The 27,759-nt window shown below is 46.4% G+C and overlaps 1 protein-coding gene across 1 annotated transcript; it reads left to right on the top strand.

Moving 5' to 3' along the window:
- The first annotated feature begins 544 nt into the window (after nt 1-544).
- LOC115142602 (centrosomal protein of 95 kDa) lies at nt 545-27,530 on the top strand. The gene is given in 22 exon segments (XM_029682179.2): nt 545-849; nt 7,153-7,281; nt 7,574-7,681; nt 11,291-11,404; nt 12,684-12,801; nt 13,498-13,619; nt 17,869-18,104; nt 22,834-22,900; nt 23,061-23,128; nt 23,320-23,492; nt 23,702-23,834; nt 24,137-24,254; nt 24,523-24,546; nt 24,549-24,709; nt 24,834-24,923; nt 25,113-25,266; nt 25,565-25,743; nt 25,982-26,056; nt 26,206-26,358; nt 26,637-26,783; nt 26,957-27,028; nt 27,186-27,530. Coding segments are annotated over 22 exon segments (2,643 nt in total). The 5' UTR covers nt 545-824; the 3' UTR covers nt 27,363-27,530.
- The last annotated feature ends 229 nt before the right edge of the window (nt 27,531-27,759 follow it).

Raw genomic sequence — 27,759 nt, forward strand, 5'->3', positions numbered from 1 at the left:
AGAAGGTAAAGGAAACAAAGTGAATGACTTCTCAAACCCAGTCCTGGTCTGTTTCGCTAGCCATCCCGGAAGTCACGCGACGTTGGGCCTCTGGGTTCACAAACTCTGGGAACTACTTTAAGACAGATACTCGGAAGAACACCCTGTCTACCATGTGATATTTTAATAATAAATATGGTTAATTTATTAAATGTCTGTCTGTGATATATTGTAAAATAACTGAAGAGTCAACTGGACTAACCAGAACAAAGAGAAAAGAGTACAAGGAACCATTTTTCCCGAACATTCATAAGCTACTTCCGGAAACAAAGTGCCAGTTTACCATGGTCGTCACTAGTTACCACATCCACAAAGTCATAAATCCCGCCTGTTTCTACAATGCATTTTCTTAAAATGTGATTTTAAACCTAACCCTAACATTGGCCACACTGCTAAGCTCATGTCCAACTCAAACCTCAAATTAAGACCAAAAAGCACATTTTAGTTTCATGAATCTTTACAATATATACATTTGGACTTTGTGTCTAGGGTAACTAGTGAAAACCGTTTCCCACCCAATCAGAAAACACTTGCATTTTAAAATGTCGATTACTTTCTGCTTGGCAGCCGGCACCCTTTTAATTTCTGTTCTCATTATGAATGTTAATCAGTGAGTGACGAACCTCGAAATTTGGAAAACGTACTGCTACTAGCTAGCAATGCTAGTTCTTCTTTTCAGAGGTCAAGAGAGACAGTATTGTTGACAATTGCTTCACTTTCGTTGTTGCCAGCTCGGCTGACTACCACACAGCAAGCAAGCTGGCTAGCTTGCTAGTTAATGCCGAATGGGAACCCAAGAAGATGAGCGAGGTAAGCTAACGACTGTTAGTTAGTAAATTAATTAAGAAGAAATAACACCTAACTTGGTGGTTACTGTGTTTGGTAGCTAGCGATACCAATCAGGATAATAACTACATAGTAGGCTATTTAAGGAGTTACTCAGTACTTTTCGTGAACCTAGCTATCTAGCTACTCTAACATACATAGCCAGTTTGCTAACTACAGTAGTGTTCTTTGCGTTAGTATTAACGTTAGCTGGCTTACCACACTGTAGTTGGTGTTGCTAACATTTCTAACGTTAGCTAACATACTGTGCCTGCCTTCTGCCCGCGCATGCCCCCAAATTAGCCGCCAGTATGTCAACAATCATTTTGGGATGGTTGCCACCAACTGAGCAGTTTTGTTGTGCATTTTTGTCAACGTCTGTAAACAAACAGAATCAAATCACATTTATTTATAAAGTCATTTTTACATTAGCAGTTGTCACACAGTGCTTATACAGAAACCCAGCCTAAAACCCCAAACAGTAAGCATTGCAGATGTAGAAGCACGGTGGCAAGGAAAAAAACACCCTAGAAAGGCAGAAACTTAGAGGAACCAGGCTCAAAGGGGTGGCCAGTCTTCTTCTGGCTGTGCCGGGTGGAGATTATAAGAGTACATGGCCATTAAGGCCAGATCTTTCTACAAGATGTTCATAGATGACCAGCAGGGTCAAATAATAATCACAGGGGTTGTAGAGGGTGCAACAGGTCAGCACCTCAGGAGTAAATGTAAGTTGGCTTTTCATAGCCAAGTATTCAGAGGTCGAGAAGGCAGGTGCGAGAGAAAGGGTAAAAAAAATAGCAGGTCTGGGACAAAGTAGCACGTCAAGTGAACAGATCAGGGATCCATAGCCACAGGCAGAACAGTTGAAACTGGAGCAGCAGCACGACCACGTGGACTGAGGACGGTGACAGCCAGGAGTCATTTGGCCATGTAGTCCTCAGGCAGTGTCCTAGGGCTCAGGTCATCTGTGAGGGGAGAGCGCGAGATGGGAGATTTACTTAAATTCACACAGAACACCATTTACATTTACATTTAAGTCATTTAGCAGACGCTCTTATCCAGAGCGACTTACAAATTGGTGCATTCACCTTATGACATCCAGTGGAGCAGCCACTTTACAATAGTGCATCTAAATCTTTTAAGGGGGGGTGAGAAGGATTACTTTATCCTATCCTAGGTATTCCTTAAAGAGGTGGGGTTTCAGGTGTCTCCGGAAGGTGGTGATTGACTCCGCTGTCCTGGCGTCGTGAGGGAGTTTGTTCCACCATTGGGGGGCCAGAGCAGCGAACAGTTTTGACTGGGCTGAGCGGGAACTGTACTTCCTCAGTGGTAGGGAGGCGAGCAGGCCAGAGGTGGATGAACGCAGTGCCCTTGTTTGGGTGTAGGGCCTGATCAGAGCCTGGAGGTACTGAGGTGCCGTTCCCCTCACAGCTCCATAGGCAAGCACCATGGTCTTGTAGCGGATGCGAGCTTCAACTGGAAGCCAGTGGAGAGAGCGGAGGAGCGGGGTGACGTGAGAGAACTTGGGAAGGTTGAACACCAGACGGGCTGCGGCGTTCTGGATGAGTTGTAGGGTTTAATGGCACAGGCAGGGAGCCCAGCCAACAGCGAGTTGCAGTAATCCAGACGGGAGATGACAAGTGCCTGGATTAGGACCTGCGCCGCTTCCTGTGTGAGGCAGGGTCGTACTCTGCGGATGTTGTAGAGCATGAACCTACAGGAACGGGCCACCGCCTTGATGTTAGTTGAGAACGACAGGGTGTTGTCCAGGATCACGCCAAGGTTCTTAGCGCTCTGGGAGGAGGACACAGTGGAGTTGTCAACCGTGATGGCGAGATCATGGAACGGGCAGTCCTTCCCCGGGAGGAAGAGCAGCTCCGTCTTGCCGAGGTTCAGCTTGAGGTGGTGATCCGTCATCCACACTGATATGTCTGCCAGACATGCAGAGATGCGATTCGCCACCTGGTCATCAGAAGGGGGAAAGGAGAAGATTAATTGTGTGTCGTCTGCATAGCAATGATAGGAGAGACCATGTGAGGTTATGACAGAGCCAAGTGACTTGGTGTATAGCGAGAATAGGAGAGGGCCTAGAACAGAGCCCTGGGGGACACCAGTGGTGAGAGCACGTGGTGAGGAGACGGATTCTCGCCACGCCACCTGGTAGGAGCGACCTGTCAGGTAGGACGCAATCCAAGCGTGGGCCGCGCCGGAGATGCCCAACTCGGAGAGGGTGGAGAGGAGGATCTGATGGTTCACAGTATCGATGGCAGCCGATAGGTCTAGAAGGATGAGAGCAGAGGAGAGAGAGTTAGCTTTAGCAGTGCGGAGCGCCTCCGTGATACAGAGAAGAGCAGTCTCAGTTGAATGACTAGTCTTGAAACCTGACTGATTTGGATCAAGAAGGTCATTCTAAGAGAGATAGCGGGAGAGCTGGCCAAGGACGGCACGTTCAAGGGTTTTGGAGAGAAAAGAAAGAAGGGATACTGGTCTGTAGTTGTTGACATCGGAGGGATCGAGTGTAGGTTTTTTCAGAAGGGGTGCAACTCTCGCTCTCTTGAAGACAGAAGGGACGTAGCCAGCGGTCAGGGATGAGTTGATGAGCGAGGTGAGGTAAGGGAGAAGGTCTCCGGAAATGGTCTGGAGAAGAGAGGAGGGGATAGGGTCAAGCGGGCAGGTTGTTGGGCGGCCGGCCGTCACAAGACGCGAGATTTCATCTGAGAGAGAGGGGAGAAAGAGGTCAGAGCACAGGGTAGGGCAGTGTGAGCAGAACCAGCGGTGTCGTTTGACTTAGCAACGAGGATCGGATGTCGTCGACCTTCTTTTCAAAATGGTTGACGAAGTCATCTGCAGAGAGGGAGGAGGAGGGGGGATTCAGGAGGGAGGAGAAGGTGGCAAAGAGCTTCCTAGGGTTAGAGGCAGATGCTTGGAATTTAGAGTGGTAGAAAGTGGCTTTAGCAGCAGCGACAGAAGAGGAAAATGTAGAGAGGAGGGAGTGAAAGGATGCCAGGTCCGCAGGGAGGCGAGTTTTCCTCCATTTCCGCTCGGCTGCCCGGAGCCCTGTTCTGTGAGCTCGCAATGAGTCGTCGAGCCACGGAGCGGGAGGGGAGGACCGAGCCGGCCTGGAGGATAGGGGACATAGAGAGTCAAAGGATGCAGAAAGAGAGGAGAGGAGGGTTGAGGAGGCAGAATCAGGAAATAGGTTGGAGAAGGTTTGAGCAGAGGGAAGAGATGATAGGATGGAAGAGGAGAGAGTAGCGGGGAGAGAGAGCGAAGGTTGGGACGGCGCGATACCATCCGAGTAGGGGCAGTGTGGGAAGTGTTGGATGAGAGCGAGAGGGAAAAGGATACAAGGTAGTGGTCGGAGACTTGGAGGGGAGTTGCAGTGAGGTTAGTGGAAGAACAGCATCTAGTAAAGATGAGGTCGAGCGTATTGCCTGCCTTGTGAGTAGGGGGGAAGGTGAGAGGGTGAGGTCAAAAGAGGAGAGGAGTGGAAAGAAGGAGGCAGAGAGGAATGAGTCAAAGGTAGACGTGGGGAGGTTAAAGTCGCCCAGAACTGTGAGAGGTGAGCCGTCCTCAGGAAAGGAGCTTATCAAGGCATCAAGCTCATTGATGAACTCTCCGAGGGAACCTGGAGGGCGATAAATGATAAGGATGTTAATCTTGAAAGGGCTGGTAACTGTGACAGCATGGAATTCAAAGGAGGCGATAGACAGATGGGTAAGGGGAGAAAGAGAGAATGACCACTTGGGAGAGATGAGGATCCCGGTGCCACCACCCCGCTGACCAGAAGCTCTCGGGTGTGCGAGAACACGTGGGCGGACGAAGAGAGAGCAGTAGGAGTAGCAGTGTTATCTGTGGTGATCCATGTTTCCGTCAGTGCCAAGAAGTCGAGGGACTGGAGGGAGGCATAGGCTGAGATGAACTCTGCCTTGTTGGCCGCAGATCGGCAGTTCCAGAGGCTACCGGAGACCTGGAACTCCACGTGGGTCGTGCGCGCTGGGACCACCAGATTAGGTGGCCGCGGCCACGCGGTGTGGAGCGTTTGTATGGTCTGTGCAGAGAGGAGAGAACAGGGATAGACAGACACATAGTTGACAGGCTACAGAAGAGGCTACGCTAATGCAAATGAGATTGGAATGACAAGTGGACTACACGTCTCGAATGTTCAGAAAGTTGAGCTTACGTAGCAAGAATCTTATTGACTAAAATGATTAAAAATGATACAGTACTGCTGAAGTAGGCTAGCTGGCAGTGGCTGCGTTGTTGACTTTGTAGGCTAGCTGGCAGTGGCTGCGTTGTTGATTCGGGGGCTAGCTGGCTAGCTAGCAGTGTTGATTACGTTACGTTGCGTTAAAAGAACGACAATAGCTGGCTAGGTAACCTAGAAAATCGCTCTAGACTACACAATTATCTTTGATACAGAGACGGCTATGTAGCTAGCTATGTAGCTAGCTACGATCAAACAAATCAAACCGTTGTACTGTAATGAAATGAAATGAAAATGTGATACTACCTGTGGAGCGAGGCGGAATGCGACCGGGTTGTTGAGTTCTAATCGGTAGACGTTGGCTAGATAAGATAGGAGAATTTCACCAGACAGGACAGACTGACCCTAGTCCCCCGGCACATAGATGATACCCCCGGACAGGGCCAACCAGGCAGGATATAATCCCACCTACTTTGCCAAAGCACAGCCCCCACACCACTAGAGGGATATCAACAGACCACTAACTTACTACCCTTAGCCAAGGTCGAGTATATCCCACGAAGATCTCCACGGCACAAACCCGAGGGGGGTGCAAAACTGGACAGAAAGGTCACGTTAGTGACTCAACCCACTTAAGTTGAGTAAAGCGAAAAAAGCCTCGCGCGACGTGACTCACCCCTCCTAGGGACGGCATTGAAGAGCACTAGTAAGCCAGTGACACAGCCCCAATAGTTTCAGAGGCAGAGAATCCCAGTGGAGAGAGGGGAGCCGGCCAGGCATGGACAGCAAGGCGGTTCGTCACTCCAGTGCCTTGCCCTTCACCTTCACACCCCTGGGCCAGACTACACTCAATCATAGGGCCAACTGAAGAGATGAGTCTTCAGTAAAGACTTAAAGGTCGAGACAGTCTGCGTCTCTCACAATGATAGGCAGACCATTCCATACAAATTTAGCTCTATAGGAGAAAGCCCCTGCCTCCAGCTGTTTGTTTAGAAATTCTAGGGACAATAAGAAGGCCTGTGACCTTTGACCGTAGGCAGGAGCAGGTCCATATAGCAAGTCCATGTAATGCTTTGTAGGCTAGCAGTAAAACCTTGAAATCACCCCTAGCGTTAACAGGAAGCCAGTGTAGAGAGGCTAGAATTGGAGTAATATGATCACATTTTTTGTTTCTAGTCAAGATTCTAGCAGCTGTATTTAACTCTAACTGAAGTTTAGTTGGTGCTTCATCCGGTTAGCCGAAGAGTAGAGCATTACAGTAGTCTTAAACTGGAAGTGACAAAATATTATTGATATGTTCATCAAAAGAGAGATCGGTGTCCAGAGTAACGCAGAGGTCCTTCAGTTTTATTTGAGATGACTGTACAACCATCAAGATTAATTGTAAAATCAAACAGCAGATGTCTTGGGTCCTAGAACTAACATCTGTTTTTTCCGAGTTTAAAAGTAAAACATTTGCTGCCATCCACTTCCTTATGTCTGAAACACAGAGTATAGAATATACAGTATAATGAAAACAATGATTGTCCTAAAACAGAATCTTGAGGAACACCGAAACTTATATTGCTTTGTCAGAGGACTAACCATTCACAGAGACAAACTGATATCTTTCCAACAGATAAGATCTAAACCAGACACAAACTTGTCCGTGTAGACCAATTGGGGTTTCCAATCTCTAAAATAATGTGGTGATTGATGGTGTCAAGCGGCACTAAGATCAAAAGCGGCACTAAGCCATTAAAAGGTAATTTACCACCTTCACAATGCAGTCTCAGTACTATGATGGGGTCTTCAACCAGACTAGAGCGTTTTGAAAACATTATCTGGGTTCGGGAAGGCAGCGAATTTATGCTGAACAGCTTTGTCAAAACACTTTGAGAGGAATGGGAGATTCGATATAGGCCGGGAGTTTTTACATTTTTCCGGGTCAAGGTTTGGCTTTTTGAGGAGAGGCTTTATTACTGCCACTTTTAGTTTTAACGTAGCCTAGTTCATAACTTCTCCAAGAAGTATGATCTACACTATTCACTTTATTCATAAATTCAAGGTCTGCATTTAGTTTGTAATGTCCCTTTTTACAGATTGGGTGGACGTGGCGAATGATATCCTTAGCAAGTGTCACATTAACCTAAGACTGAAGAAGGTGACGGACTGTAATGCCAATGTTTTTGCTGCCTTGTATGAGGCCATCTTGGGAGAGAAAGTCCCAGGTAAGTTTACACCAAACATGACACAATAAACATGCCCACCAAAAGAGCAATATGTATTTTTTGAGACCTATCAACTGTCCCATTTTAGTTCATGTTTAGATTGTTTTTTTAACGCATGCTGTTAAGGCCAACTGAGTGCTTTAGAGGAGAGTATTCTTAGAATTTCAAGAATGCCACACAGTGCTACTTATGATCGTCAAACCTGCCAACACAAGGCTGTGTTTGTCAATGGGCTAGTAAGTGGCCAAAGTGCACAAGAGGCTGTGATTTGGAATCGTGTGTGTGTGTGTAGACTACATCGCCACCCCGGGCAGTCAGGAGGATGATGTCCACAACATCCAGTCTGTGATCGACTCCCTGGCTCTGGATTACCTTCAGATCAGCCTTTCACACATCACAGGTGAGCAGCTCTTACGCTTGACTCACTATTCACTAGTTAATTAACTAGTAACTACTCCTTATTCACTAGGTATTCACTTGCTATTCAGTCATTCATCATCTGATCAAGTCAAATGTTATTTGTCACATGCTTCGTAAACTGGTGTGGGCTAACAGTGAAATGCTTACTTCCAAACAATGCAGAGAGAAATAAAAATGAGGAATAAATACACAAGTAATGATAACTTGGCTATATACACAGGGTACAAGTACTGAGTCGTTGTGCAGGGATACGAGGTAATTGAGGTAGATGTGTACATATAGGTAGAGATAAAGTGACTACGCAACAGGATAGATACACTGCTGTTACTGTTTTATGTGATGAGTCAAAAGAGTTAGTGCAAAAAGGGTAAATGCAGATAGCTAAATAGTAACCAATAGCTAACTATTTAGCAGTCTTATGTAGGGCTGGGCAGTATACTGTGTTTTGCGATATACTGGTATTGATGCACAGACCGGTTTGGGTTTTTACTTTACCTTCTATACCGGTATTTGAATGTTTGGTTTGTTAAATGTGGCACGCAGCGTGTAACGTCCATTTTTATAGTCTACTTCGCTACTTGAGTCATCTCTCTCCATTCTCTCTATGCCGCGTTCCACCCAGACCTAGCCACGCTCCCTGTCACTCAAGGAGCGCATTTGATGTTCGTCAAGCACGAGACACTTGGTTCAGTCTGCATGGTCAATGCAGCATGTGCCAACACTGTTGATGACAACGATGCAGTTGGCACTTTGCTTCTTAATATAAACCTACTAGCATTCTGTAATTACACAATTTAACTTGTGTTTCTTACACATGAAAACAGCTAGTTTGTCTTTTCTTCTCAAGTTGTTCCGACATCTTGGTAGCTGCTGTTTGTTAGCTAGCTAATACATGTACTGAGTAAGAGCAAGCGTGATTTGCTATACAACCTGATAATACCAGTGATTGTGTAGACGTAAATGATTGTGTAGACCTAAATCAGCACTTTTGTGCAACAGTGTCTTAAAAATTAAAGAGGTAAAGGCAAAGCTAGAAAATGTTAGCTACATGAAGTAGCTAAGAGAACATTCAATTAGAGGTCGACCGATTAGGATTTTTCAACGCCGATACCGATTATTGGAGGACCAAAAAACCCCGATATCGATTTAAAAAAAAAAAAAAAATATATATATATATATATATATAAAAATAAAAATGTATTTGTATTAATGACAATTACAACAATACTGAATGAACACTTATTTTAACTTAATATAATACATAAATAAAATCAATTTAGCCTCAAGTAGATGAAACATGTTAAATTTGGTTTAAATAATGCAAAAACAAAGTGTTGGAGAAGAAAGTAAAAGTGCAATATGTGCTATGTAAGAAAGCTAACGTTTCAGTTCCTTGCTCAGAACATGAGAACATTTGAAAGCTGGTGGTTTCTTTTAACATGAGTCTTCAATATTCCCAGGTAAGAAGTTTTAGGTTGTAGTTATTATAGGACTATTTCCCTCTATACCATTTGTATTTCATTAACCTTTGACTATTGGATGTTCTTATAGTCACTTTAGTAGTGCCAGTGTAACAGTATAGCTTCCGTCCCTCTCCTCGCTCCTCCCTGGGCTCGAACCAGCAACACAACGACAACAGCCACCCTCGAAGCAGCGTTACCCATGCAGAGGAAGGGGAACAACTACTAGAAGACTCAGAGCGAGTGACGTTTGAAACGCTATTAGCGCTAGCCAGCCATTTCACTTCGGTTACACCAGCCTCATCTCAGGAGTTGATAGGCTTGAAGTCATAAACAGCGCAATGCTTGACGCACAACGAAGAGCTGCTGGCAAAACGCACGAAAGTGCTGTTTGAATGAATGTTTACGCGTCTGCTTCTGCCTACCACCGCTCAGTCAGATACTTAGATACTTGTATGCTCAGTCAGATTATATGCAACGCAGGACACTCTAGATAAACTAGTAATATCATCAACCATGTGTAGTTAACTAGTGATTATGATTGATTGATTTTTTAAAATAAGATAAGTTTAATGCTAGCTAGCAACATACCTTGGCTTACTGCATTCGCGTAACAGGCAGTCTCCTCGTGGAGTGCAATGAGAGGCAGGTGGTTAGAGCGTTGGACTAGTTAACTGTAAGGTTGCAAGTTTGAATCCCCCGAGCTGACAAGGTAAAAATCTGTGGTTCTGCCCCCAGAACAAGATTAAATAAAGTTGTAAACATTTTTTGGGGCCAAATCGGCATCCAAAAATACCGATTTCTGATTATGGAAACTTGAAATCAGCCCTAATTAATCGGCCATTCCGATGTAGCCAAACATTATAGGGTCCCCTAAGAAACACCTATTAACACATTAGTTGTCACAATAACTCCTCCCTGGCATTTTCATTCGTTGTAATATCAAACAACATTGTATTGAAAGTGCCCACTATTATATTCCTTTTTTTTCCCCTTTTTATACAACACACAGGTCTTTCCATCATTGTATGAGTATATATTTTTTTACCCCTTTTTCTCCCCAATTTCGTGGTATCCAATTGTTTTTAGTAGCTACTATCTTGTCTCATCGCTGCAACTCCCGTACGGGCTCGGGAGAGACGAAGGTTGAAAGTCATGCGTCCTCCGATTAACAACCCAACCAAGCCGCACTGCTTCTTAACACAGTGCGCATCTAACCCGGAAGCCAGCCGCACCAATGTGTCGGAGGCAACACCGTGCACCTGACAACCTTGGTTAGCACACAGGAGTCGCTGGTGCGCGATGAGACAAGGATATCCCTACCGGCAAAGCCCTCATTAACCCGGACGACGCTAGGCCAATTGTGCGTCGCCCCACAGACCCACGGACAGAGCCTTATATTCCAACTATATAATTCGAATATCTATTCCCATGATTCCAACAGTTAACCCAAGTGTTTTGCTCTAAATCGCAAGTCAAATTGCAACATTTGGTTAAAAATAAGGCCCAGATTACTTGCCCATATCGTGCAGCCCTTACGTGGCAGTGTGGAAATGATCTCAAATGCAGAAATTTATGAAAATTATCATTTTTGGGGGGTTGAAGTTGAATTGAACAGTATAAAACAATCAGAATGGACAAAGACCCATTGAAATAACTTAGAATGTATGTGATGCCACCCTAGGGTCACACACTACTCATAAAGAAATTTAGAACTTTTATTATTAAAAAAACATATCGTCAATTTTTTTTAATAGCGTGATATAATATTTTGGCCATATCGCCCAGCCCATGTCTTATAGCATGGGGGTAGAAGCTGTTCAGGGTCCTGTTGGTTCCAGACTTGGTGCATCAGTACTGCTTGCCGTGCGGTATCAGAGAGAACCGATGATGAATGCTGAAAGAAAATCAAGTGATCTATTTAGCTACAACCAGAGGGTCCTGGCTAAATTGCTGTTTAGATTTCAAAGCACAGCCTTGTTCAGAGCAAACACAACCCTCTTTGTTTAGGATAATTCACCGTAAAAAGATGCAGACTCGTTGGTTCTATTAAAAGGACAACAATGTGGTGTTTATTATGGTTCCACTGATTCATCGCTTGTCCTAATGGGTTTTTCCCCCGGCTCTAGGCGAGAACATTGTACGAGGGGACAAGGAGTCCATCAAGAACCTGTTGGAGATCTTTGACGGGCTGCTTGAGTATCTCACCGAACAGATCAGTGAAGAGGAGTCGCAAAATGGAGGTAGACAAAAAAATCTTATTTTACTCCATTACTCTCTCAACTCTTATATTTAGGCTAACCTTTATTTAACCAGGAAGTCCTATTGAGGTCAGAAGACCTGCCTGGAAACATACCTAAACATACAGCTGTTCTTCCTGACCTGATATCACTCCTGTTCTTTCTGATCTCATATCACCCCTGTTCTTCCTGATCTCATATCACACCATCTCCCTCAAACTTTATCTGTGTCACTGAGTGAGGCACAACCCTGTTTGGGTGGGATCACCCACACACATGAAGTGGACATAATGGCCTTTCTAAACCCGTTTTAGAGGCGGCTGGCTCTGGGATTACTGGGAAGCGGTTGGCAGCGCTCTGCATGTCTTTGTGTCCATCTATGGTGGAATGGTGGTCTGCTGGCCCTCTCTCCCATCGCAAAACACCAATTAGACTTTTAATGACCAGACTATCTGTCTGGACATTTAAATGTTCAGAAGGCTCTGGTGAAAATGACTGGTTTATCAAAATGGATAGGGTTGGTGACTTTGCGTGAGTCCAAAAGGAGCTGTGAAGTATTGGTTGATAATCCACCGATAACCGATTTTTCAATATATAGGATGAAAAAAAGGGACTCGTGCTTACCTTAACACTTGCAGCCATTCTCATTGTGATTCGTTTCACAATGTAATAAATCGACATTTGAACCATATTTCTTGGACAGTTCTTTTGAATATAATTTTATGCGAATACAGTGTGGGAAAATTACAAATTTTAATTTTCCCGGCATAAAACAGTATATCGGCAGATACATCGGTATCAGTAAGTTTTGTACCACCCCCACCCCCCCAAAAAAAATCCTAACCGCCATCGGGCCCAGAATAACATATCGCCCGGGCTCTAGTTTAAACCGCTTGATATTTCGAATTACTGGGATAGGCTATGCATGAGTCGCTACAGATAATGTTACTGTCACACTCGATGAACTCTGTCGATGCACTTTCACAATGACATGGCTAGAACAGTTGCTTGTTTCACTTCAGCTTTCGGAAATGGGGTTGGATCTATGTGTCTATGTGCTCCAATGTCTATGGATTGCTATGTTCCGAGTGCTTATTCTACTACTCTGACTGAGTCTGTTAATGTGACTTAAATATTTGTATAATTACGGACTGATTGGTGGTCTGAAAGTCTACTGGTAGCTTGTTCGTTTCGTCATTGCAACACAGCAGGAGCCTGTCAACTTCACCACATTGCGCCACGCTGTAATCACCCTTCAACCCTCCCCCTTTCCTCCCTCCAGACAAGGAACCAAACGGTGTTCCTGTTGAGGATGCCCCCCTCCCTACAGGGACAGTGGTCCCCCAGACAGAGGAACAGGAGGCCCTAATGGAGAGAGCCTCCCAGTATTCTAGTGTGCAGTGAGTGTTTTCAAGATATTCTATGCTACAGGTTCTTTGTACATTTCCATGGTTTCAGATTCAGTTCCTTCTTCGAGCAGGGTTCCAATTCTGTTGATACAACCAAAGACACTACATCACGAGACAATACATGTATATATGCCATTTAGCAGACACTTTTATCCAAAGCAACTTAGTCATGCATGCATACATTTTTCATATGGATGGTCCCGGGAATCGAACCCACTACCCTGGCATTGCAAATGCCATGCTCTAGCAACTGCACCAGACAGGACCACTTCAAATGCCATCATCGTGTATGTCAAGTCGGTACATCCTATTGACACAACAGCCAGTCAGGGAGCACAACACAAATGTCAACCGTAACGGCGAATGCAAAGGTTGGACACGGAACACAAACATCAGTGACATCACTATGTCTACTCAGCCTGTTCCGTTGGCTGTCGCACAGAAAGGCTGGCTGGAAAGTCAACAAAGCCGAATGAGTCATTGTGGGTTAGGTAAACCTCTGTTCCTAAACCAGGAAACTCGATGCATTGTTTTGAATAAGTGCAGGTTGTACTTGTTCTAACTAACTGGTATCACACAAACCAGACACACCGATGCACTTCCATTGAACTGTTTGGGTGGTCTTTCCTTTGGTTTACTTTGATAGTGATACATCTGTAACTTTACGATGTTTCTTTTATCTTCCAGCTCTGCCGTCCAGTCTAGCAGCAAACATTCCCTTCACTCTTGGAATGCAGAGGAGACGGGCTCGACCAATGAGCTTATCCTCCTGGGAGACTCCGCCCGCACGTTCACGGCCAAACAAGAAGGTAGGCGGGACCAAAAGCTTGTTCCTGGCCCATGACATAGAATGCTGAAAAAGGAAAAGCTTTCCTCTGTCTTTCTGTATTTACATTTGGAATCAAATCCCATTTTATTTGCCACATGTTTCGTACACAACCGTTGTAGAGTAACAGTGAAATGCTTACTGACGGGTCCTTTTCCAACAATGCAGAGTTAAAGATAGAAATAGTAACAGAAGGAATACATACCCAGTGAATAACAATAATGAGTAAAAAGAACATGGCTATATACAGGGAGTACCTGTACCGAGTTGATGTGTAGGGGTACGAGGTAATTACATTCACATAACATTCAGACGCCCTTATGCAGAGTGTTGGGGTGTCAGTGTAAAGTATGTGTGAGTGTGTGGGTATAGTCGGTGCAAGAGTTGGTGCAAAAATGGTCAATGCAGGAGGTCCTGGTAGATATTTGATTAGCTATTTTTTGGGGTCTTCGTCCGACACCGCCTGGTATACAGGTCCTGGATGGCAGGGAGCTCGGCCCCAGTGATGTACTGGGTAGGACTCGCCACCCTCTGTAGCGCCTTGCGGTCTGGTGTCTTGCAGTTGGTGTAATAAGCGGTGACACAGCCAGTCAAGCTGCTCTCAATGGTGCAGCTGTATAACTTTTTGAGGATCTGAGGGCCCGTGACAAATCTTTTCAGAGAGGTTGTTGGCCTTGCACCACACCGCCAGGTCTCTGACATCCTCCCTATAGATTTTGTACATTGGTTTTTCTATTGTGGTATTGACTGTACGTTTGTTTATGTGTAACTCTGTGTTGTTGTCGCACTGCTTTGCATTATCTCGGCCAGGTCGCAGTTGTAAATGAGAACTTGTTCTCAACTGGCCTACCTGGTTAAATAAAATAGGCTGCCTCGTTGTCGGTGATCAGTCCTACCACCGTTGTCGTTAGCAAACTTCATCCACCTTTCGCTTATCAAACAGCACATGATGCTGATGAGGTATCCAGTTTTTCCAGTCTTTTTTTGCTGTCTTTCCTATGGAATTCTTTATGGAGACAGTGCGGAATGTTATGTGGTCAGGGGGTTCGTTTTTCCTCAAGTGGAAGTAAAAAAAAACGAGGATTATGTCACCGTTTCCTTTTTACAAGCCCCTGTCCTCTCATTATTTTCCACTAAGTCCTCATGAGTCCCTACGTTTGGTTTTAATGATAGTCTTCAACAACGGTTTAGTTAGAATATGAATGGCCCGTGTACTTGTCTTTGCTCCATTGTATGGATCTTGTGTATATTCGCAAGACAATGCCAGGGTTATTGGCAAGGCATCGATAGCTAGGAGTACAGAACTGTATCTGAGAAAATAATTCAGAACTGTAGGCTACTTAAAGAACAGTGAACCAGTTGAGGCAAATCTGATTGTATAGAAACAAAAATAATATTTTACTTGAACCTTTGTTCAAACAACCTGCATAACACTATTATAACATGACACGAATAGCCATAGCATTTGTTAATAGCTTAACATCCTTATCATTTATCGCCCTCCAGGTTCCCTCGGAGAGTTCATCAATGAGCTTGATGCCTTGATAAGCTCCTTTCCTGAGGACGGCTCACCTCTCACAGTTCTGGGCGACTTTAACCTCCCCACGTCTACCTTTGACTCATTCCTCTCTGCCTCCTTCTTTCCACTCCTCTCCTCTTTTGACCTCACCCTCTCACCTTCCCCCTCTACTCACAAGGCAGGCAATACGCTCGACCTCATCTTTACTAGATGCTGTTCTTCCACTAACCTCACTGCAACTCTCCTCCAAGTCTCCGACCACTACCTTGTATCCTTTTCCCTCTTGCTCTCATCCAACACTTCCCACACTGCCCCTACTCGGATGGTATCGCGCCGTCCCAATCTTCGCTCTCTCTCCCCCGCTACTCTCTCCTCTTCCATCCTATCATCTCTTCCCTCTGCTCAAACCTTCTCCAACCTGAACCTGATCTCCTGATTCTGCCTCCTCAACCCTCCTCTCCTCCCTTTCTGCATCCCTTGATGCTCTATGTCCCCTATCCTCCAGGCCGGCTCGGTCCTTCCCTCCTGCTCCGTGGCTCGACGACTCATTGCGAGCTCACAGAACAGGGCTCCGGGTAGCCGAGCGGAAATGGAGGAAAACTCGCCTCCCTGCGGACCTGGCATCCTTTCACTCCCTCCTCTCTACATTTTCCTCTTCTGTCTCTGCTGCTAAAGCCACTTTCTACCACTCTAAAGTCCAAGCATCTGCCTCTAACCCTAGGAAGCTCTTTGCCACCTTCTCCTCCCTCCTGAATCCTCCTCCCCCTCCCCCCCCTCCCTCTCTGCAGATGACTTCGTCAACCATTTTGAAAAGAAGGTCGACGACATCCGATCCTCGTTTGCTAAGTCAAACGACACCGCTGGTTCTGCTCACACTGCCCTACCCTGTGCTCTGACCTCTTTCTCCCCTCTCTCTCCAGATGAAATCTCGCGTCTTGTGACGGCCGGCCGCCCAACAACCTGCCCGCTTGACCCTATTCCCTCCTCTCTTCTCCAGACCATTTCCGGAGACCTTCTCCCTTACCTCACCTCGCTCATCAAATCATCCCTGACCGCTGGCTACGTCCCTTCTGTCTTCAAGTGAGCGAGAGTTGCACCCCTTCTGAAAAAACCTACACTCGATCCCTCCGATGTCAACAACTACAGACCAGTATCCCTTCTTTCTTTTCTCTCCAAAACTCTTGAACGTGCCGTCCTTGGCCAGCTCTCCCGCTATCTCTCTCAGAATGACCTTCTTGATCCAAATCAGTCAGGTTTCAAGACTAGTCATTCAACTGAGACTGCTCTTCTCTGTATCACGGAGGCCCTCCGCACTGCTAAAGCTAACTCTCTCTCCTCTGCTCTCATCCTTCTAGACCTATCGGCTGCCTTCGATACTGTGAACCATCAGATCCTCCTCTCCACCCTCTCCGAGTTGGGCATCTCCGGCGCGGCCCACGCTTGGATTGCGTCCTACCTGACAGGTCGCTCCTACCAGGTGGCGTGGCGAGAATCTGTCTCCTCACCACGCGCTCTCACCACTGGCGTCCCCCAGGGCTCTGTTCTAGGCCCTCTCCTATTCTCGCTATACACCAAGTCACTTGGCTCTGTCATAACCTCACATGGTCTCTCCTATCATTGCTATGCAGACGACACACAATTAATCTTCTCCTTTCCCCTTCTGATGACCAGGTGGCGAATCGCATCTCTGCATGTCTGGCAGACATATCAGTGTGGATGACGGATCACCACCTCAAGCTGAACCTCGGCAAGACGGAGCTGCTCTTCCTCCCGGGAAGGACTGCCCGTTCCATGATCTTGCCATCACGGTTGACAACTCCATTGTGTCCTCCTCCCAGAGCGCTAAGAACCTTGGCGTGATCCTGGACAACACCCTGTCGTTCTCAACTAACATCAAGGCGGTGGCCCGTTCTTGTAGGTTCATGCTCTACAACATCCGCAGAGTACGACCCTGCCTCACACAGGAAGCAGCGCAGGTCCTAATCCAGGCACTTGTCATCTCCCGTCTGGATTACTGCAACTCGCTGTTGGCTGGGCTCCCTGCCTGTGCCATTAAACCCCTACAACTCATCCAGAACGCCGCAGCCCGTCTGGTGTTCAACCTTCCCAAGTTCTCTCATGTCACCCCGCTCCTCCGCTCTCTCCACTGGCTTCCAGTTGAAGCTCGCATCCGCTACAAGACCATGGTGCTTGCCTACGGAGCTGTGAGGGGAACGGCACCTCAGTACCTCCAGGCTCTGATCAGGCCCTACACCCAAACAAGGGCACTGCGTTCATCCACCTCTGGCCTGCTCGCCTCCCTACCACTGAGGAAGTACAGTTCCCGCTCAGCCCAGTCAAAACTGTTCGCTGCTCTGGCCCCCCAATGGTGGAACAAACTCCCTCACGACGCCAGGACAGCGGAGTCAATCACCACCTTCCGGAGACACCTGAAACCCCACCTCTTTCAGGAATACCTAGGATAGGATAAAGTAATCCTTCTCACCCCCTTAAAAGATTTAGATGCACTATTGTAAAGTGGCTGTTCCACTGGATGTCTTAAGGTGAACGCACCAATTTGTAAGTCGCTCTGGATAAGAGCGTCTGCTAAATGACTTAAATGTAAATGTTAACCATGGGAACTACAGTACTGAACAGTGTACACATACGCCTACAATACATTGCCTACAAAATCTACACCTCTAACCGCTTCTATTTTACCCCTCCCTAACAGTGGAAGCCTCTTCCCAAGCTCCGGGCCCCAGCACCACGTGTGCCCCGGGAACCCCAGGCACCCAGGCCACTCTACTGAGGGAGCCCCTGCGCTCGGCCATCCCCCTGCAACCCCCCTACCAGACCACCCCCCACAGGCCCGACAGAGCTCCCCACTCGGGTAGCCAGTCTCCCCCAGCCAACGGTCTCAGCAGCGGGGCTGCAGTGGCGCAGGAGGCACCCACTGGCACCTCAGAGGTATGTCCGTCTAGTCATATATATCCATGCTGAGTCTATTCAAATTACGCTTTGTAATACAGTATCAACTTTCCGAAGACACGTTTTAACCAGTATTTCAAAGCTCTCAGAAAACGACTGTGTTCTGAAACACATTCTGAAGTGACCTCAGCCAATTACAGTTTATAGAACTGTAGCTTCCTTCCTCCTCTGACAAAGGATGAGCTGTTGCTGACTCATGCCGACTCATCCAAAATGGCCTCGAGACTCATCACAGGAGTCACTTTTCCAATATGTTCCTCCTCTCTGTTTATGGGCGGCAACACCTGGGAATCACGTCACATCCCACCTGCATGCCTCTGACAAGTCCAGACACGCTAGCAGGGGCAAATACTTTCCACTTGTTATTCCATTACCAACTGGTACTCGCTATGTCTGAAGAATAGCCAATACTATGACTGAGAAATTGGACATCAGTGGATCTAGAGTTGGAAAGACCTGACTGAGAAACAGTTCTACATTCCCATGTAATTTACAATATGACCCAGGGCCATATGTTCCCACCCAGCACAAGTTTCCACCCTAGAAGGAATGCAATGTTTCCACCTTATAGTCTCTCCACTGGGAAGAAAGACTGCATCATGGAACAGACCAGTGACGCAACTGAAGGTATAGGCCCAGTCAGTTAGTCAGGAGATATATATACACACAGTGGGGCAAAAAAGTATTTAGTCAGTCACCAATTGTGCAAGTTCTCCTACTTAAAAAGATGAAAGGCCTGTAATTTTCATCATAGGTACACTTCAACTATGACAGACAAAATGAGATTTAATTTTTTTTTTTTTTTTATGAATTTATTTGCAAATTATGGTGGAAAATAAGTATTTGGTCACCTACAAACAAGCAAGATTTCTGGCTCTCACAGACCTGTAACTTCTTATTTAAGAGGCTCCTATGTCCTCTACTCGTTACCTGTATTAATGGCACCTGTTTGAACTTGTTATCAGTATAAAAGACACCTGTCCACAACCTCAAACAGTCACACTCCAAACTCCACTATGGCCAAGACCAAAGAGCTGTCAAAGGTCACCAGAAACAAAATTGTAGACCTGCACCAGGCTGGGAAGACTGAATCTGCAATAGGTAAGCAGCTTGATTTGAAGAAATCAACTGTGGGAGCAATTATTAGGAAATGGAAGACATACAAGACCACGCCGCCAGGGACTCAAATCCTGCAGTGCCAGACGTGTCCCCCTGCTTAAGCCAGTACATGTCCAGGCCCGTCTGAAGTTTGCTAGAGAGCATTTGGATGACCCAGAAGAAGATTGGGAGAATGTCAGATGAAACCAAAATATAACTTTTTGGTAAAAACTCAACTCGTCTTGTTTGGAAGACAAAGATGCTGAGTTGCATCCAAAGAACACCATACCTACTGTGAAGCATGGGGGTGGAAACATCATGCTTTGGGGCTGTTTTTCTGCAAAGGGACCAGGACGACTGATCCGTGTAAAGGAAAGAATGAATGGGGCCATGTATCGTGAGATTTTGAGTGAAAACCTCCTTCCATCAGCAAGGGCATTGAAGATGAAACGTGGCTGGGTCTTTCAGCATGACAATGATCCCAAACACACTGCCCGGGCAACGAAGGAGTGGCTTCGTAAGAAGCATTTGAAGGTCCTGGAGTGGCCTAGCCAATCTCCAGATCTCAACCCAATAGAAAATCTTTGGAGGGAGTTGAAAGTCCATGTTGCCCAGCAACAGCACCAAAACATCACTGCTCTAAAGGAGATCTGCATGGAGGAATGGGCCAAAATACCAGCAACAGTGTGTGAAAACCTTGTGAAGACTTACAGAAAACATTTGACCTCTGTCATTGCCATCAAAGGATATATATATATATATATATATATATATATATAAAAACGTCCTCTCACTGTCAACTGCTTTTATTTTCAGAAAACTTAACTATTGTGTGAATTGGTATTGGTATGAACATAAGATTCAAGAACTGAGACATAAACTGAACAAGTTCCACAGACATGTGACTAAGAGAAATTGAATAATGTGTCCCTGAACAAAGGGGGGGTCAAAATCAAAGGTAACAGTCAGTATCTGGTGTGGCCACCAGCTGCATTAAGTACTGCAGTGCATCTCCTTCTCATGGACTGCACCGGATTTGCCAGTTCTTGCTGTAAGATACCCCACTCTTCCACCAAGGCACCTGCAAGTTCCCGGACATTTCTGGGGGGAATGGCCTTAGCCCTCACCTTCCGATCCAACCGGTCCCAGATGTGCTCAATGGGATTGAGATCCGGGCTCTTCGCTGGCCATGGCAGAACACTGAAATCACGCACAGAACGAGCAGTATGGCTGGTGGCATTGTCATGTTGGAGGGTCATGTCAGGATGAGCCTGCAGGAAGGGTACCACATGAGGGGGGAGGATGTCTTCCCTGTAATGCACAGCGTTGAGATTGCCTGCAATGACAACAAGCTCAGTCCGATGATGCTGTGACACACCGCCCCAGACCATGACGGACCCTCCACCTCCAAATCGATCCCGCTCCAGAGTTCAGGCCTTGGTGTAACGCTCATTCCTTCGACGATAAACGTTAAAGACAAAACCGCGACTTGTCAGTGAAGAGCACTTTTTGCCAGTCCTGTCTGGTCCAGCAATGGTGGGTTTGTGCCCATAGACGACATTGTTGCCAGTGATGTCTGGTGAGGACCTGCCTTACAACAGGCCCTCAGTCCAGCCTCTCTCAGCCTATTGCAGACAGTCTGAGCACTGATGGTGTAACTCGGGCAGTTGTTGCCATCCTGTACCTGTCCCGCAGGTGTGATGTTTGGATGTACCGATGTTGTTAGACGTGGTCTGCCACTGCGAGGACAAACAGCTGTCTGTCCTGTCTCCCTGTAGCTCTGTCTTAGGCGTCTCACAGTACGGACTTTGCAATTTATTGCCCTGGCCACATCTGCAGTCGTCATGCCTCCTTGCAGCATTTTTTTATTTTTTTTATTTCACCTTTATTTAACCAGGTAAGCAAGTTGAGAACAAGTTCTCATTTACAATTGCGACCTGGCCAAGATAAAGCAAAGCAGTTCGACACATACAACGACACAGAGTTACACATGGAGTAAAACAAACATACAGTCAATAATACAGTAAAAAAAAAACAAGTCTATATACAATGTGAGCAAATTAGGTGAGAAGGGAGGTAAAGGCAAAAAAGGCCATGGTGGCAAAGTAAATACAATATAGCAAGTAAAACACTGGAATGGTAGTTTTGCAATGGAAGAATGTGCAAAGTAGAAATAAAAATAATGGGGTGCAAAGGAGCAAAATAAATAAATTAATTAAATACAGTTGGGAAAGAGGTAGTTGTTTGGGCTAAATTATAGGTGGGCTATGTACAGGTGCAGTAATCTGTAAGATGCTCTGACAGTTGGTGCTTAAAGCTAGTGAGGGAGATAAGTGTTTCCAATTTAAGAGATTTTTGTAGTTCGTTCCAGTCATTGGCAGCAGAGAACTGGAAGGAGAGGCGGCCAAAGAAAGAATTGGTTTTGGGGGTGACTAGAGAGATATACCTGCTGGAGCGTGTGCTACAGGTGGGAGATGCTATGGTGACCAGCGAGCTGAGATAAGGGGGGACTTTACCTAGCAGGGTCTTGTAGATGACATGGAGCCAGTGGGTTTGGCGACGAGTATGAAGCGAGGGCCAGCCAACGAGAGCGTACAGGTCGCAATGGTGGGTAGTATATGGGGCTTTGGTGACAAAACGGATTGCACTGTGATAGACTGCATCCAATTTGTTGAGTAGGGTATTGGAGGCTATTTTGTAAATGACATCGCCAAAGTCGAGGATTGGTAGGATGGTCAATTTTATGCATGCTTAAGGCACGTTCACGCAGATGAGCAGGGACCCTGGGCATCTTTCTTTTGGTGTTTTTCAGAGTCAGTAGAAAGGCCTCTTTAGTGTCCTAAGTTTTCAGAACTGTGACCTTAATTGCCTACCATCTGTAAGCTGTTAGTGTCTTAACGACCATTCCACAGGTGCGTGTTTATTAATTGTTTATGGTTAATTGAACAAGCATGGGAAACAGTGTTTAAACCCTTTACAATGAAGATCTATTTGGATTTTTACAAATTAACTTTGAATGACAGGGTCCTCAAAAGGGACGTTTTGCTATATGTGTGTGTGTGTATATATATATATATCCATACCCCATGATCTCACATACCATTATGGGCGATGGTAAGGAGCTATGTTGTAGATGAAATAAAATCAAGTATTTACCTAAATTGACCTGCACACACTACTGCTATTCTTTCTGTGTCTCGTTCTAATTCACTGCAATAAGGCAGTGTACTACAACTACTGTATTCACTTAGCATTGTTTTACAGTTTAGTCAGTTAGCAGACTTACAGGGTCAATTAGGGTAAAGTGTATTTCTCAAAGGCACATTGACAGATTGGGGATTCGAACCAGCGACCTTAAACGCTAGACTACCCGTGACACTGGTATTTCAATGCTTTGTACTGGTAGCGGTAGTTCACGTCATGCATCTCTTGTGTGATATGTCGTTAGCATCCGCTAGCTAGCCACTGAGACTCCTCTTGCTGGGTTCTCTTTTATCACAGTGTGAATTCTTCCCCCTCCCCCACTGAGTGGAAATGCATCCACCCCTTTGTCTCTGTCCCCTTTTCTCTGACTAATGAATGACCATCTCTCTCTCTCTCTCTCTCTCAGTCCCCAAGGCCAGGGGCTGACACAGTTACCAATGGAGTGCGCTCGCCAGCCCACAACCACTCACCTGGTTAGTACACAGAACGGACTGCTCTGAATAGCACGGCTGTAGCCATTGAATTGAAGTATTTTCGCACAGCGTTCAGTTTATCAGAAATAAAAGTGTAGCACCTCAAACCATGTATCAATTTGATTGATTGATCTTACTCCTCCATGCTTTTCATTTGTAGTCGAGAGTGAGAAGTCTGTGTCCAGTCAAACCAAGGTCAGGCTAGAGGAGGCCAAGGAGCAGCCAGAGGTAAGGCATAACAAACCACTCGCACTCTACACTGTTGTAGTTACAATGCCTCAAATTAGGACTAATTCAATAATTCAAGTCTACCTCATGCCTAATTCCAATCTAATTATTTGCTAATGCATGTCCAATTTACAGCTAATTCATGACTAGAGAGATTTGTGAAATATTCAACAATTGAATCTTCTCTATAGCCTACCAGTGTGGGGCCCAGGAGGGTTCTATTCCGGACACAGCCAGACATTCATTTCCTCACCCTGCAGGATGAGCTGGAGGACAAGGCACCACTGGACACTGAGGAAGATGAGGAGGAAGAGACCTTCACGCAGCAGGACAGCTGGGCTCACAGGGGGCGGACGGGGCTCAGGTAAGAACAACACAATGGGAGGTAGTTAGAATAGCATTGTAGATGCATAGCGAGAAAATCAATGTACATGAACATAAGTTAGTTACACACAGATGTCCTACACACTGCCACTCAATCTAACATTCACCTCCCTGCCTTGCCCTTTTTGTCTCTGCTTTCCCTCTCTTTCTACCTTTTGTCCCCCTTTCCCCCTCCCTCTCTCCTGCCAGTAGTAGCAGGGTACTAGAGGAGGAGGATTGTGAGGAGCCTCTCTCCTGGCGTAGACAGAGAAACAGGAAGGCAGAACAGGAGCTGCACCACATGTCTGAGAAGCTGTCCCGACGACTAGAGGAGCTGGACCTGGTGAGTGGTACACGTGTGTATGTGTGTGTGTGTGTGAGTGACGCGCTTGTCATTATGTGGACTGTGTGTGTCAAGCTATATTTACATTGCTGGGATGCGTTCGGAGCAGTCTAACCGCGTGTCGGATGCCTTACAATCCCATTCACCAGGAGAACCTTCCCACCCTTGGCATGTGCCACAGCTGACCATTAATTGCACCGGTAAATTGTGTGGGGGGGGGAATAAGGTGTCGGACCTGGGATTGTGTCACCCCCGGCATCTCAGCAATGTACATCTAGATTTAATGTGTTTCCACTCGTCAGATGTTAAAGAGAGCGCTAGGAGAGAGCGGAGAGCCCGACGAGGTCAAAGAGGAGGACAAACTGTCCCACCACAGTGACAGTGTCATGGAGTGTCGCAGGCCCCCAAGGAGGCCAACAGGTACATCCTCCACCTCTTCAATCACATCCGGGCCCGTGTTCATACATCATCTCAGATCTAGGATCAGTTTAGCCTTTTATATCATAAGGAATACAATTTGTATGGGCAGATCCTAGATCAGCACTTCTACTCTGAGATGCACCGCACTTCTCCAACAAAAGCACAGTTGACTCGCCTGAATGTAGAAAAATAATAAGTCATTATTGACCAACTCTATGATTTTAACATTTCCTCGGCTTTAACCTTTAACCTCTGACCCTTCTCCCAGGTACTCCGCGAGCCCCCACAGCCCCTGTACCCGCTCCCTGTCCCCCTCCCCTCCCCGGGCCCGTCGCTCTCTCTCAGGTCAGCTAGAGGGCGCCATGAGAGAGGCGGTGCGCGGAGAGGTCACACAGAGACACGCCGCCCGTACGGGCCGACGGGAACTCCACCATCTACCGCCCCAACACAAACAGGTCAGAGGGAATTGCCATATCACATTAACCAATGCCATATTCAGTAGAAAGATGAAATATTGTCACCTTTTAAGAGACAAGTTGAACTGTCTAACAAAATTGGTGTGTACACATCTCTCTCTAGCTGGAAAAAGCCTATGAGGAGGAGCTGAAAGTGTACGAGGACAGAGAACGGGCTGCTATGGCCAAGGAACGAACCAGAGCACAGGAGGCGGTGAGAGAGAGAGAGGGGGAGAGGGAGAGAGAGTGGTGTGTAAACAGTATCAGACCTACTCATTTTAGCCCTGGGGAGGTGTGTGCATTAGACACCATGTGACTGTGTATACAGTAGCCCTCTGGCAGAAAGACTGTGTGTCCCAATATTATCTACAGCAGATGTTCTATGTGTGGTTCTGCCCTGTAGGAGAGGGAATACAGAGAGGCCATACTGAGAGATGTTCCCCGAACCCCCAAACCGTCCCAAGTGTACACCACAGCAGCCCAACACCGCTCCCCCAGGACCAGACAACCAACTCCGGGCCGCAGACGACAGGACAAAACCAGGAGAGCCCCACCAAGTAAGACCCCCAAGCTGGAGTCTCTGCCAGTGAGATGGAGACAGTATCAACTCAATCTAGTCTAAGTACTGTACAAAGTGGCTTCCTCTCCTTCATTTGCCCTGAACTAAAAACGCAGCATTGGCCTCTGAAACTAATATGGAGGATGCCTACCTGGCTATCTATTCAATCCTTTCACAACTACATATGCCTTAGGAGAAAGAGCTTGATATGGATTTGCGCATTAGTCTTAAGTGCACGGTATGGATTTGGCCCTCTATATTAACCGTTTGTGCTTCTCTCTCTCTCCATTTTCCAGTGAAGGTGAAGGACAACGACCTGCTCCCCCTGCTCCTGGAGGAGTTCCCCCACCTGCACCTCTCGCCCCACGCCCTGGGCAGGATGTGGCAGCAGCAGCTGGGCCAGGTGGACCGCCTCAACGCCTCCCTCTCCCTGGACAACCAGAGGCAGGGGCCACGCACTAAACTCACCAGCCAGGTGGGGGCGCTATAACACTATTCACCATATAAACCACAGGGTGAGCTGGGAGGTTTGAGCTTAGCTTGGCTTGCCAGATGGATCTCTGCAAGTGTCCTACCTTTCTGTAATGTTAACACAGATGTCTAAGTGCGGAGCCTGTGATTGGGCGCAGACCCCATAATGAGACCAGGGTCCACCCGTGCAACTTTTCCACATCGATCTCCTCCCGTTAACTCGTCATGTTCTCTCTCCCCAGGTGGAGGAGGTTCAGAGGAGACACAACCTGCTGGTGGAGATCATCCGCAAAGAGCAAGAACACAACAGACGCCTGGTGAGCCAGTCAAAACATGCACGAGGTTCAGTATGTAGGCTAGACACACACACACATATTACCTGTCTTGTTTCTCAAACACACACAGCAAGCAATAATACAAACAGCCCCTCTAACTGTACAGCCGTCTCGATCCTCTCCCCCTCCAGAGGGATTTTAAGGAGCGTATCCAGCAACAGAAGTCGACTCAGAACCGTCTGAAGGAGCAGAGGCAGCAGATCGCCCGGGCCAAGAAGTACCACAGTGACTACCACGTCCAGCTCCGCGCGCGCATGATGAGGGCCCGCACGAAAGAGGAGAGGGTCAGTTAGTGATGCCATGCTACGCCTCAATACCCAACACGGTTTAGATGCTCCTAGAATTTCATGTTTCAACGCTTCAAACAGTACTTTCCATTCCATTCTCCATCCATGTATTTTGTGAAGGGAAGATTTTACACAATTGTCATCTATTAAGCTCTATTGTAAAATAGTCAAAAGTAAACAGGTCATGAACACTGTGACTATACAAACACATGTAACGATATGGTGGTTTGTTTAGTGGTTATTAAAGGGTTGTATAACTGTGTGTTGTGTTCCAGATGTTTAAGCAGGTCTTTGAGGAGGGCTTGGAGGTGCAGAAGGCTCGTCTCCGAGAGCAGAGGGCCTACGCCAAGGAGCAGCGCCAGGAGCACCAGAACAAACACCGAGACCAGATCCAGTCTATGGAGAACTATTACAAGGACCAGGTAGGACCAACACATGACCCTCTTTCATATTAACACACACACATACCTTACAGATGTGGTAGGAGAGTAAGACCAAGAAACGGCCTCCTGATCTTCTCTGTTCCTACATCTGCACTGATGTGAAAGAACGGGACAGCTGAAAGCTAATTCCACGCTGTTCTGCACTATTTCAGTTTTCATTGTTGGCTGAAACTCTCGCTATAGAGCGACAGGATATCCAAGTACGGAAGAAGGCCCAAGAAAAGGTAAATGCACGCACAATTTACTACATATGCCTGTACTTTGTCTGTACATTTTGGGGAGATTTGAGATACTTGACAAGTGAACTTATTCAGGTTTCAGCATGTGACTACTACATCCTACGGTATTGGGGTCAGGATATTAAAGTGTTTCTCTCTGCAGGCCCTTCAGAAGATGAAGCGAGAGCTGCGCTCCAAGATGGAGAGGGAGATAGGTGAGCTGCAGAAGATTATCGTCCAGGACGACGACGACGATTACTTCCACGGCCTGGAGGTCCAAAGGTTACGGGGTCGCGTGCAGATGGCTTCCTTCCAGTACAACACCAGCTGTCAGCACTGACCCCGCTAATGAGCTAGCAATCTATAGCTACCTACCGCTAACTTTCCTTCGGCTGCTAAAAACAAACTTTAAAGTCTCTAAAACCCACGGATCTGAGTCCTGCTCCTCGATTGTTTTAAATACTTGATTATTTAAGAATGTTAAAAAAAAAAAGACTCCCTCACTGTGTATTTTGTGTGCTGTCGTTTTGATTTTGTCGTTTAGTAAATTGTCTTTCACAGCCAAACGGGACCATTGTGAAAATTGGATGCAACACTAATTATGAATGTCATGCCAGGACAAGATTTTTTCCCCTCTTCCTTTTAATGGTATGCAGGATGTCTCTTGTAGCGTTTTTAACAGCGTTGATGAATGATTTATTTAATTGTACTGTAAATGACCTATTAATTAGTCTGGT

The sequence above is a fragment of the Oncorhynchus nerka genome, linkage group LG15 (genome assembly GCF_034236695.1).
Source record: "Oncorhynchus nerka isolate Pitt River linkage group LG15, Oner_Uvic_2.0, whole genome shotgun sequence".
NCBI classification, from domain to species: domain Eukaryota; kingdom Metazoa; phylum Chordata; class Actinopteri; order Salmoniformes; family Salmonidae; genus Oncorhynchus; species Oncorhynchus nerka.